General features: G+C 47.6%; 1 protein-coding gene across 1 annotated transcript; it reads right to left on the bottom strand.

The window, feature by feature from the left end:
- Positions 1-3,366: 3,366 nt before the first annotated feature.
- LRRC3C (leucine rich repeat containing 3C) lies at positions 3,367-4,149 on the bottom strand. The gene has a single exon (XM_024205185.2). The coding sequence runs from the start codon at positions 4,147-4,149 to the stop codon at positions 3,367-3,369; it is 783 nt and encodes a 260-aa protein (XP_024060953.2).
- Between the last annotated feature and the right edge of the window lie 7,528 nt (positions 4,150-11,677).

Here is an 11,677-nt window from a genome sequence, read left to right as displayed (position 1 = left end):
CTTTCCTCCCCATCCAGGGGAGTGGGAAAGTCTTCCCCTTTAGGGATGATCCCAGCACTATGTCTACACTGCACCTAAAGCATTGAAATGTCTAGCTCCAATCCTGGCCTAGCCGGTCAGGTGGAATAATTGTCATGGGAGCAACATTTCATACCGTTCAGATGAGGGACACAAACTCCAAAGTAAAAGTCAACTTTATTCTCATATAAAGTAAGAACATGAACAGTCTGTTTAAGCACATCATTTGGTCAGATGTTATCAAGACATAATCCCACACAGTGAGCATTCCCTGACCACCATGTTTTAAACCTGGCATCCCAGAAGATCACAATTCTACTGGACTTTTGTTACAGAGCATAGATGTCAGGGGCACATGGGGTTGATGGCGGGGGGGAAATATGCAGTTCATTAATTCACATTTGGTTTTAATGTGGACATCTGGACAACCCAGGTCATTGAATTAGCTGCTTTCAGCCTTCCATTTTCCAGCACATCAGATAGATTTGTAAAGGGAAAACTTGTTAAACGATCTTTATTGTCAATGCACAAAAGTGGCATCAGACAGAGTCAAAAGGTGTTTGTGCGTGATGCAGGAACCCTGCGGATGTTTGGAAAGTAGGCACTTCTGAATATATCTGAGCAGCTCTGAAGGCATTTGTGCATGGGACATCAGATTTTCTCACGAGCACCAAGTGAACTTTCGCTGCTTCCCACATCTAAATCTCTTTCAGATCATTTGGAGATTTCACCAACTTCCCCTTCCCCAGTACTCAAATGTTGGTTTTGATGATTCTGGATAATTTGGTCTCATGCTTGTCAGGGAGGGGCCTGAACCTAGACCCAACATCTAAACACCCCCAAAATGTTGTGAGAGTTCAGTTCATCATTAGGATCTGAATCCAGGTTTTGCTGCAGTAGGGTCATCTCTAATAGTAATATAATATAATGGTTGGTTGCTGTCAGAACCATTACACAAGCAAGGAGAGAGACTTGGGGCCTGATCCAAAACCCACTCAAATCAAAGCAAAGATTGAGTTCAAAGAGCTTTGGTTCATGACCTCAGGGCTGCCCGAGGGGGGCAAGTGGGGCAATTTGCCCCAGGCCCCGGGTCCCACAGGGGCCCCCACGAGAATATAGTATTCTATAGTATTGCAACTTTTTTTTATGGAAGGGGCCCCCAAAATTGCTTTGCCCCAGGCCCCCTGAATCCTCTGGGTGGCCCTGCATGACCATGACAGATTAAGGCAATTTACCTTTAGTCCGTTTAGACTGGATGCAACAAAACAAAACAGCTTTACAGCCTTTTCCTCCTGGGCAAGAGGTAGATCCAGCTGTTAAATTTTAAGATTCTGGTTCCAGGTGGCTTGTCTTTCTTTAAACAGCAGCTGAATCTTGATTCAAACTTTGCAGCTGTCCTCCATCAAAGGCCATCCCAAACCTCTGATCCAAACACCCCCCCCCCAAACTTTGGAGATAGTCCAATCAAGTTCCAAAATGTAGTGGATCAGGCCCCTCTCTAATTATTAGATATTCAAATATTGTTTCTGAACATGGGGCTGGGGGCGTTCTATGCCCCAATACTGGAAACATAGAGAAGAGATGTTGGGTTTTTTTTTTCTGAGTGTGAGGGATGAGGCCACTTGCCAACAGAGGAAAGAAAGAAAGAGAGAAAGAGAGAAAGAAAGAAAAAGAAACTTAGTTGTGGCTTCACTCTAACCCACCACATCCTTTTTTCTCCCAACATGTCACAGTGATAGGTCGACAAACTTGTGAGTCCTAAAGTAAACATGATGACCAAAGTCCTCTCTTCTGGAGGCAATTAGATACAAGATGGTGAGGAATCTCCCCACTTCAAGGCAATGCCTTCTGGCCATGACCAGTATCCACTGGGAGACCCAAAGGGTTCTACATATGGAGCCAGCTGAGTGGTTTGGGCCGAAGCAGGCTGTCTTGTAAATGTTTAAGCTACAGAGAGCCTACCCCCAAAATACATTATAAATCAGTTCACGTGGTTGGGGCAGGGGAGTAAGATTTGAGGCTCGGCCATTGAATGCTAGTCACAGCTCTGGTTTGGAACCCTGACTGCAAATGAGAAGATTCTCTCATGCCACAAGGTGTGTCCCTTCCTTTGCATGTGCCAATGGTGGAGAGACACACCGGAGCAGGACTTTACCAATTCACAGAGTCCTCCATCCAGTGGCTGGACCTGCTATGTGTATATCCTGTATCCTACCTATGACTGAGACCCCACAGGGGACCCTCCAGGTCTGTGGACAATCTCATGGGGACGGGCTCTCTCAGCATGTGCTGTTGTGGCTGGAAAAACTCTGAGGATGGCTCGCCTGGTGGCATTTTGACATTTCTAGTCCCGGCGAGCAGAAGTGAAGTAAACATTTCAGAACCTCAAAAAGCTCATTTCAGATTTGTTTCTAAAACGGGGATATTTTAGGGGCAGGGAGATGGATTTTATTTGATCCTCACAGACTCAGCCATCTCTAATGATAAAATCCCTTTCTGCCTCATATCTCTGTTAGGGACCAAATTTATGAGGTGCAGAGCAGCTTCAGCTCCCACTGACCTTACTGGTCCTTTGATGGAAGAAGGGGCAGGTATTTTGGGTAGAACTTTAACTCAAGATCCTATGGGGGGAATTTGCTCATACCACCCTCCAGCAGTTGGGATTTGCTTTAATCTCTTTAGTTTGACGTCATACCCAGTATTCCCAATATTCCTCAAAAGTCAGGAGGACCATATAGTAAGGGTACAACACTGTTCTCTGAGACTCTGCAGTGTCTTCTTGGGGTTGCTGGAAACATCCCTTCCTGAGAGTGAAGGAAGTAGACAGAGAGTGTCTGAACCACTGATTTTTTTTAACACCTTAATGGATTCCTGTAAAGTATATAAAATTCTTTTTAAATTAAGTTTAACGTCTGAAAGGGGAATCATCTGAGTAATTACTGTATGCTTGAGGAGACACACTGGGTTTTTTTTTCTTTTCCCTCTGTTGTTCAACACAATAAACAGATGCCCAAATCCTTTGTGGCGCCGCTGAGCCCTCACTAATTGCTCTAGATCACAGCCCTGTTGGCACTTGTTCTGCAGAATTGTGGATAGAGCCCAAGCCTTCTTTGCTCCTGTTTTGTTCTGAACACGCGGATCTGGGTCTCCTGAAACTATCTGTTTATTTTCCAAAGAGCAAAACTAATTTTGTTGTTGTTGTTGTTGTTGTTAACTAACAGCCTCTTCAGCCTTTGTGTGTCTATGAAGCTGATTGAATACCCATGAAACTCAGCAGGGGTCTTTCCACGAACTCCCCCAGGGGTCCTATGTTTGCTGGGGTTGGGGCAGAAGGGAGCGGTTTTTCAGTCACACCACGGTGCTGATGGTGGAGGACTCTTCTGACTTCCTTTGCTTGCTGGGCAAGGACTTCAGGTACTCAAGGTGCCGACGGGCGTCTTCTTGGTTCTGCCGGACATAGTAGACCAGGTACGAGATCACCATGGCGAACCAGCCGAACATGGTGACCAGCATGGCTATGTCCGTGGTCTTTTTGTAAACACTGCAGAAGTCCATGTCTGTGACCACTTGGAGGAAGGGCTTGCCAACGTGCTCCTCCTTAGCAGAGGAGTCGCAGACGATGCTCCCAGAGGACCCAGCAACCAGGTCCACTGTCCTGATCAGCTCCTGGAGCCTGCAGTCGCACAGCCAAGGGTTACTGGAGAGATTGACCTTGGCCTTCAGATTGCTAAAGACATCCTTATTGACTGACACCAGCTTGTTTGAGGACAAATCCAGGGAATGCAAGTGCTCCGACAAGCCCCGGAAAGCCCCACTCTCTATCCTGACGATGGCATTGTGAGACAGATCCAGCTCCAGCAGGACCGGCAAGTTCCGAAAGGCGTCAACGGGGAGGAAGGCAATCTGGTTGAAATCCAGGTAGAGCTTGTTAGTGTCGTTGGGTATGTCCTTAGGGACCTCTGTGAGTTGAGCATTGCTGCACCGGAAGGTTTTGTAACCGTCCTCTTCTGCGTGGTAGCAGCCCTTGGGAAAGGTAGTGGCCGAATGGAAACAAAAGGTCATCAGAACAAAGCTCTGGAGCAGCAGCCACATGGTAACCGAGTGGCGGAGGAACCAGTCTACTAGAGGCATGGTGGGGTGTCTGCATAATCACGTGGCCACTTGCTTATCAGCTGTCTCTCTCTCTCAAGCGGGCCGCTGGATTCATCGTATCTGAGTAAGAGATAGCAAGGGGAAAATATAAAACACGCTAGACAGGGAGAAACCGTGTGGCTTTTATGTGATCCCAGTCCTTTATTCTCTCCATCTGGTGTCTCATAACAGCACCCACCACTGTAGTACCCAAGCACCCCTTCCTGTTACACAACAGATGAATTATGGCTTCCGACATGGAGATCTGTCCTTGACACATCAGAAGTGTCCAGGCCCAGAACTCGAGCCACTGAAAAAGTAGCGTGTGCATGTATTGTAGGGCAATGGCTCTCCAACCTGGATCTGTGGTCTGCATTTCCAAGCCCTTTACCTGAATAACAGCCACACCCAGCAACCAAGTGTCTGGAGATCCCCATCTCACCGAAGCACAGAGAAGTGACGCGACTTGCCCAAGATCATATTTATTATTATCGATGTGTATTACTGTGATGCTGAGCAGTCTCAGTCGCTGGCCCAGACCCCCTTGTGCTAGGCATTGTACAAACATACAACAAAAGGACCGTCCTGGCCCGCAAAAGGCAGATGAGTGGCAGAGCTGACTCTAGAAGCCAAGGTCGTCTTGCCCTCCTAGTCCCATGCCCTATCCACAGAACCAGGTCAGACCTGGGACATCCTAGCAGGTTGCCTTGGAAATGACAGTGATGCCTGGGAGCAGAGAGAGGCAGGAGAATCAGGGCTGTTCACCTCCCTGAAAGGTCAGTGCTCCTGAGCTGTACTCCTTCCTGGCCCTAGGAAGAGCACCAGTTTTGGCCCAAAAATGGGTATTTCATTTCTCATTTCCATAATATGGATAAAGGCTCAACACCGTTGCCCCAGGCGTGCCCAGTGTCTGCTCCTCCAGCACACCCCCTTCTGAGTCTAGTGAACCTACATGCATAGTGCTTTGCACTGCACTGCATGGTGACTGAATGCATCTGCACATAGGAGCACAACTTGTGGAACTCCTTGCCTGAGGAGGTTGTGAAGGCTAGGACTATAACAAGGATTAAAAGAGAACTGGATAAATTCATGGAGGTTAAGTCCATTAATGGCTATTAGCCAGGATGGGTAAGGAATGGTGTCTCTAGCCTCTGTTTGTCAGAGAGTGGTGATGGATGGCAGGAGAGAGATCACCTGATCATTGCCTGTTAGGTTCACTCCCTCTGGGGCACCTGGCATTGGCCACTGTCGGTAGACAGGATACTGGCCTGGATGGACCTTTGGTCTGACCCAGTACGGCCGTTCTTATGTTCTTATGATGCTTCCCATTGAAATCAATGGCAAAACTTCACCGAGATCGGATTAGCCCCCTGCTGAGTACATTTGCACAGCTCAGTGGACGCACATCTCCTCTTCACAAGCTGCCGGTGCTACAAAGGATTAAGCCTGAGCCAAAGCCGGGGTAAAATCCTGACCCCACTGAAATCAATGTGAGTTTTACCACTGGCGTCAGTGGGGCCAGGATTTCACCCTGGGACTCCAGGTGGGGAATAAGCAGCAGCGGCAAAGTCCTGTGTTCAGGCAATCATCCTCTTAATAGAGACTACAAGGGGACCAGAATGCAGCAATACTTGAGACCGAAGCAAAATTGGCCCCCAGAGTTGTCCAGGATTTGTCTGTTGCTCTTTAATGATGTGGTCTCTTACAAATTGATTTGGGGGTACAAAGATTCATCTACAGTTCTGCTATCACCCTGCTGGGGGAGCTTGCAGCTGACCTTTCCGAGGTTTTTAATGCCAACAAACTCAAACAAACAATTTCCATTCATCTCTCCAGGAAGATGCAAGCATAAGCAAATACTTCGGTGGGTGCATTTGCTTTTGATCCTGGTCCTAGCAAAAATTAGCTTCCAGGTTGCCTTTGACCCCCAACCCAGCTGGTTCACACACTGGGAAGGCTGGCTTTTGGCCAATACATCCCGTTGTGTCACCAAGTTTGGGTGGCCCCCACGAAGTGCTGTAATCGCATTCTCCATCCAGCTCTTTATTCCAAAAGGGAAGAACGTCAGCAAGGGAGAAACAAAAACAGAAAAAGGAAACTTGCTTGAGCAGAACTTGCAAATATGTTCCCAGGGTGGATACAGCAGATAAGGGTCGCTCTGTGAAATCTACCAGCCTGTCAACACCAGCCTCCACGCTGCACAGAAAGAGCCCTCATATTTTTGAGCCTGACAGCAACTTCGATATCACACCAGCACAAACAATCCAAACGAGACACAGAAACTGTTGCCTGATTCATCCCATGATTAAAGGAACCTACACGAAAGGGTGCCCACATAGTCACTGAATTTAAAAACTGGGTGGGGTCCCCCAGGAATGGTTCAAATGGGGCAAGGGGTGAGGCACGCATTGAAAAGCTGATGTGGGCTGCCTGGTGAGTTGATCTCTTCCAGATACAGGCTCCTCAAGATCTATGCCCTGCTGCTCCCAGAGCTGGCTGCCTTTTACAGAGGTTTTGCTAAAAACTGCAGCAGCAGAATGGCAAGAGGAAACCTGGTCTGCAAAAACAAGTAGACAAATACAAACCAGACTTCCAAGCTGGAAGCAAATGCTACAGACAGGGATGTATTCAGCAAGGAGTTTGTGCGGACAGTGGCAGTGTTAAGGCTGAGAAATTACCCTGTGTGATAAGGGCCCAGTGCTTCCAGGCCACTGGCTATATTGGGGTGGGGCTGAGGAAAAGACATGTTACTAAACGAACTCTTGGAAGAATTCTGGCTGATTAACCAGAATCCATCTGGAACTTCAAGTGGAGACAGGGGCTTGTGGAGAGGTGAGGGGCATATGGTATTTCTGATCCCTGAAAGGCTGCAGACGCAGACCGGATGTTAGCCCTGTACTCTCACCTCATTCCTTCCCACCCTTTATTCTGCATGATTAGCCCTGCCATGAACCAACGTAGTGCCCTCACTCCCCGGTCTAGTGGTAGCTGCGCACTTCACACTAAGCAGTAAGCTCTGCTCCCTCTTCCCACTTGCCCACCCACGGAGGGCTAATTGCCGCGTGGAAGGGATACAGAATCTATCCAAGCAGTTTATTGTTATCATGGTACCGGATGGCTCGGTGAACCGGTGTTGGGCTATAGAGAATTTCACTGGTTCGAATCCAGCCCAGCTTGGTCGTGAGTGAGGATTTTTAACCCCTGATGCCTGCTCAGAGATTTGTGCAAAAGCAGCTTGGTGTTCCCAATGGGGGCAGAGGGTCCCCATTACTAAATCCACCACCGCAACTGGCCCCTTATTGGCAGCCTCAGGAGGGACGCCAAGGAACGAATGGGCTGTACAAACAACTCCCTTCACTGCAGAGATTCAGAGATTCTAAGGCCAGACAGGAGCACTGTGATCATCTAGTCTGATCTCCTGTATAACACAGGTCAGAAAACTCCCCCAGAATAATTCCTGTTAGAACGAGAGCAGATCTTTTAGCAAAACTTCCAGTCTTGATTTAAAAATTGCCAGTGATGGAGAATCCACCACAAGCTTTGGTGAATTGTTCCAGCTGGGCTTCTCGACTCCATTTCTGCCTGGAGAGTTGTCTATACAGCAAACCCCATCATCAGAAGTGTCAGTGTTGCTGGTACTTCCATCATAGAATCATAGAAATGTAGCTCTAGAAGGGACCTTGATAGGTTATCTGATCCAGCCCCCTGCAATGAGGCAGGACTACATATTATCTAGACATGATAAGTTCACCAGCTCAGTAATGGGGCCACATGTGGAAGTTTGCAGACTCTCTGCCTGGACTTCTCCTGTTCTTGGGATGACTAGTCTCCAGGGCTGTCAACCCAGCTCTAAACATCTATGAAATGTAAATTTCTAGATATTATAGAGTAGCTTATCCCAAGGGATCTCAAAGTAGGCGACAGACATTCAGCACTTGCATTCACCTATATGCTGCTTCATTGTTTTTTGCTTGCATGATTTTTGTTTTTTAGCAATGATCAATGAAACTTTCATCCCAGTTTTCATTCCTGCAATCTTAAAGGAAACAGCATTGTGTGGATGTACAATGCCTCCTGATGGCAAAGATGGTGATTAATAATTAACTGGCAATGCTTAGGTATCTTCCAGCCACACTCCACGCCAGTTCTGAGCTTCTACATTTAAATGTGAATCTGAAACCTGCATGTTGATAATCATCCCCCACAGACATGCTGTTTGGATGGGTTTGGGTTTCCCAGTGCCTGTCTCAGGCTGCAGTGCCGCTTTACGGGGCACCTGCTGGGAAACCTCTGTAAAATGACAGCTCCCCTGAAGAAAGGCACCAGCACTATTTGCAGTGGTGGAGGCCACGAAGCAGCAGCAGGTGATTTTAAATACCAGTATTGAAAACTCATCTCTTGACATATTAGTTCTTACTTAGCCAGTTGCTATTTAATGATCTCTGATGATATGACTGCAGCTCCCTCTTCTCTGGGACTGACCAAACAACCTAGCAACAGCATCTAAGAGCCTTCTTTGGCCCTCGTTACCTTGGCATCTCAGCACCTCACAATTTTTCATGTATTTAGTCTCATCACATCCCTGTGAGGGAGGGCAGGGCTATTATCTGCATTCTGCAGAGGGAGAACGGAGGCTGAGAGAAGCTAAGTGACTTGTCCAAGGTCACACAGAAAGTCTGTGGCAGAGCAAGGACTTGCATGCAGGTTTTCAAAGTCCTAGGCTAATATCTGAACCACTGCACCATCCTTCCCCTCTAACTTTGGCCCTCATTCCTAGGTTTGCATGGGAGAGGAGCATTCAGCATCATTCGAGTGGTCAGAGGACCATTGACAGGTTCAGAAGGGGACACATCCAGACGTCTTTGGTAGAAGAAGGGGATACTGCCCAGTAGGATATTTTAGCTGGGGAATGTGAAGTGAATATGGAAAATAGAGGAGACCTGGTAACCCCAAACACTGACTGTCTCGTGTTGGTGAGGAGCCCTTTATCTCCTGATACCTGCAGCCAGACAGAGCACGGAGACCAAACAAGGCATATATTCCGATGAGTTGCAAAGCGTATCGCTGCCCATCCAGCAGTGAGGTGCACCTGTGAATTATTCCTGAAATCCCCAATCTGTCCAGTGTTCAAATTAAGCCAAATCCTTCCCCCCCCCACCCTTGTGAGCAGTGAAAACAGGCAGAAAGGGGTAGTGTAATAGACATGCTGAATCACTTTTGCATTAACCCTTCTCCGGCTAAGAAAGAAAGAAAGAAAGAAAGAAAGAATATTATATAATGTAAAACAAATATAACTGCAATACTTGCTGCCTTAATATTCCACTGCCCTTCAGGAAGAAAATTGCTTTTCTACAGCCACCCAGTGATATTCAGTGGAAATCACCTTGCAGATCAGAAAACCTTCTGCAGGATAAGTGGAACAATACTTCTGTATGTTTTATCAGGCAGTTTGCTCTTGAATTTCCTGAGATGAACCAGGGAAGTTGTGTCCCCCGCCCCTCCCATCTCCCGCCTGTCAAGCAAGCAGGTCGTTGCCAGCAGTCAATCCCACTAATAGGAGAGAGAAAGAAACTGTCCCACTATTATCATATGATCAGCAGCATTTATTACCGCCTTAGATGTGCATGGAACAGAAAGGCGAGGCTCCTCCAGGGACTTACCATGTAAAGTTAGACCGAAAACACAACGGCAGCGCAGGGAGCATGGTTGGGGGAGTGGGGAGCATCGCTGGACTATACAGCTGACGGGGGACAGCACCCTGACAAGGCACAGTTTACTCTGGAGACAGAAAGACTGCAAATTCTCTTGGGCAGGGATTGTGTTTCTGTACTGAGAGTGTCTAGCATACGCATGGGTGCTGGAATAAATCACAACAGCTCTGTGATCTGGGGATTTTCCACCTTTCGAATAAATGACAAGAAGAAAAATTACTCTCTCATCTTTCCTGACTATTCAAGCCCTCTAGCTGCTCAGGAAAGACGATGCCATTTTCCCCATCACCAGAAGAGGGCGTCAGATCTGCTCCGGACCTAATACAGTGAAGTCTTGAAGCTCTGGGGAAAAGAAACCCTGAGAATGTATGGACGGGATCCACCCCACCTCAATGAAAGTTAGGGCAGAAGAGGAAGACCCCTCCCTGCTTGCAGTGAGGAGAAAGCAAATCCGCCAGCAGGTTAACCTGGGATATATTTAAAATTGCACCTCCTGGGGTCTGGATGTACATACAACACTCAACTCCCCTCTCTTGGGTAAGCTAAGATTTCATCTGATTTCCGAATACTGAGACTCAGAGAGCAGCTGATCTAAACTTAACACACACAACTTCTTCCCTCCCCCGAGTCCAGCTATTTGTTTGTATCAATCAGCAGACTCACCCCCCCGCTTCCTTCTCTTTTTACCTTTCGCTTTTGATTTGAAACATGTTTCTCCCTGCCCCCCACTCCCCACCCCTCCCGCCGCCTTTCATTTTCAAAGCCGTTCTCAGAAGGTCAAAGCAGCCAAGCAGGTTTCTACCTAATTCTTCGGTTTTACCTTGTATAGGAACAGGTGAAATAAGATCTTGAGAGGGTTCTGCCGGATGACTGATCACAGGGCCGGATTCGGATCAGTGTAATTAGGAAGTTAGGGAAGTCACTCCGGATTTACACCTGTGCAACCCAGAGCAGAATCTGGCCATCACGCTTTTTTCCTGAACCAATCTAATCTTGTCTCGTTCTTTCTTTCCTTCTTGGTTTGAGCATGTCTGAGGCAACCCCGAAGCCTCATCTCTTACCTTATTGCATTAACCGCGCCAAGTGAAATTGACTCACCTTTAGTCAGTTGCATCTTTCTGCATCTACTCAAAGTCCTGGAACTGGAGAGGGAAAAGAGACAGAAAAAGAAAGAAACCAGCTACGATTTCGACAAAAGCAGGCATCACAGCAGCTCCTGTTTTTACGGTACCCCGCCTTGGCTTAGGTGTCTCCGAACTGGAAGCAGGCTGAAGGCTGGGGGATCCTGATCTTTGGAAATAGGTCTCTATTCCAGCGCATGAGGAGGGGGTGGGGGCTGCAAGGTGCAGCCAGATGTGCAAAGAAAGAGGAGCGATAAAAAAATAACCCTTCCGGCTCAGCACCGTTATATAAAGAAATCGCAGGCAAAGCTACAGATGCTAGAGGGAAAGAAGCAGGTGCCCAGATGCTGGGGGTGTGCGTATCTATCTGAGACTCTGTATGTGTGTGAGAGAGAAAAACCGGTGGATTTTTCCTCGCCGGAGAATGCTATCCGTCCTCAGGGGACTGAAAACTCCGCCTGGAGAGAGAGAGAGAGTGTGTGTGTGTCTCCATGCAACCAGGGGGAAAAGCCCATTCGTTTTTGGCGAAGCAAAGCACTCAGACAGTAGCTGCAGGGTTCATTTTAGCAGAGTCAACTCAACACCCCTTTTCTCAGAGATCTATCCAGATATCTGGCCCCTGTATACTGGCAAATGGATTAGATGGAGATTTTAGCTACCTCTCCTCCAATGATGGGAGGCAGAGATAGCAGAGGG

Source organism: Terrapene carolina, unplaced genomic scaffold (assembly GCF_002925995.2).
Source record: "Terrapene carolina triunguis isolate 2854851 unplaced genomic scaffold, T_m_triunguis-2.0 Scaffold193, whole genome shotgun sequence".
Classification (NCBI taxonomy): domain Eukaryota; kingdom Metazoa; phylum Chordata; order Testudines; family Emydidae; genus Terrapene; species Terrapene triunguis.
This window is presented reverse-complemented; position numbering and strand designations above follow the sequence as displayed.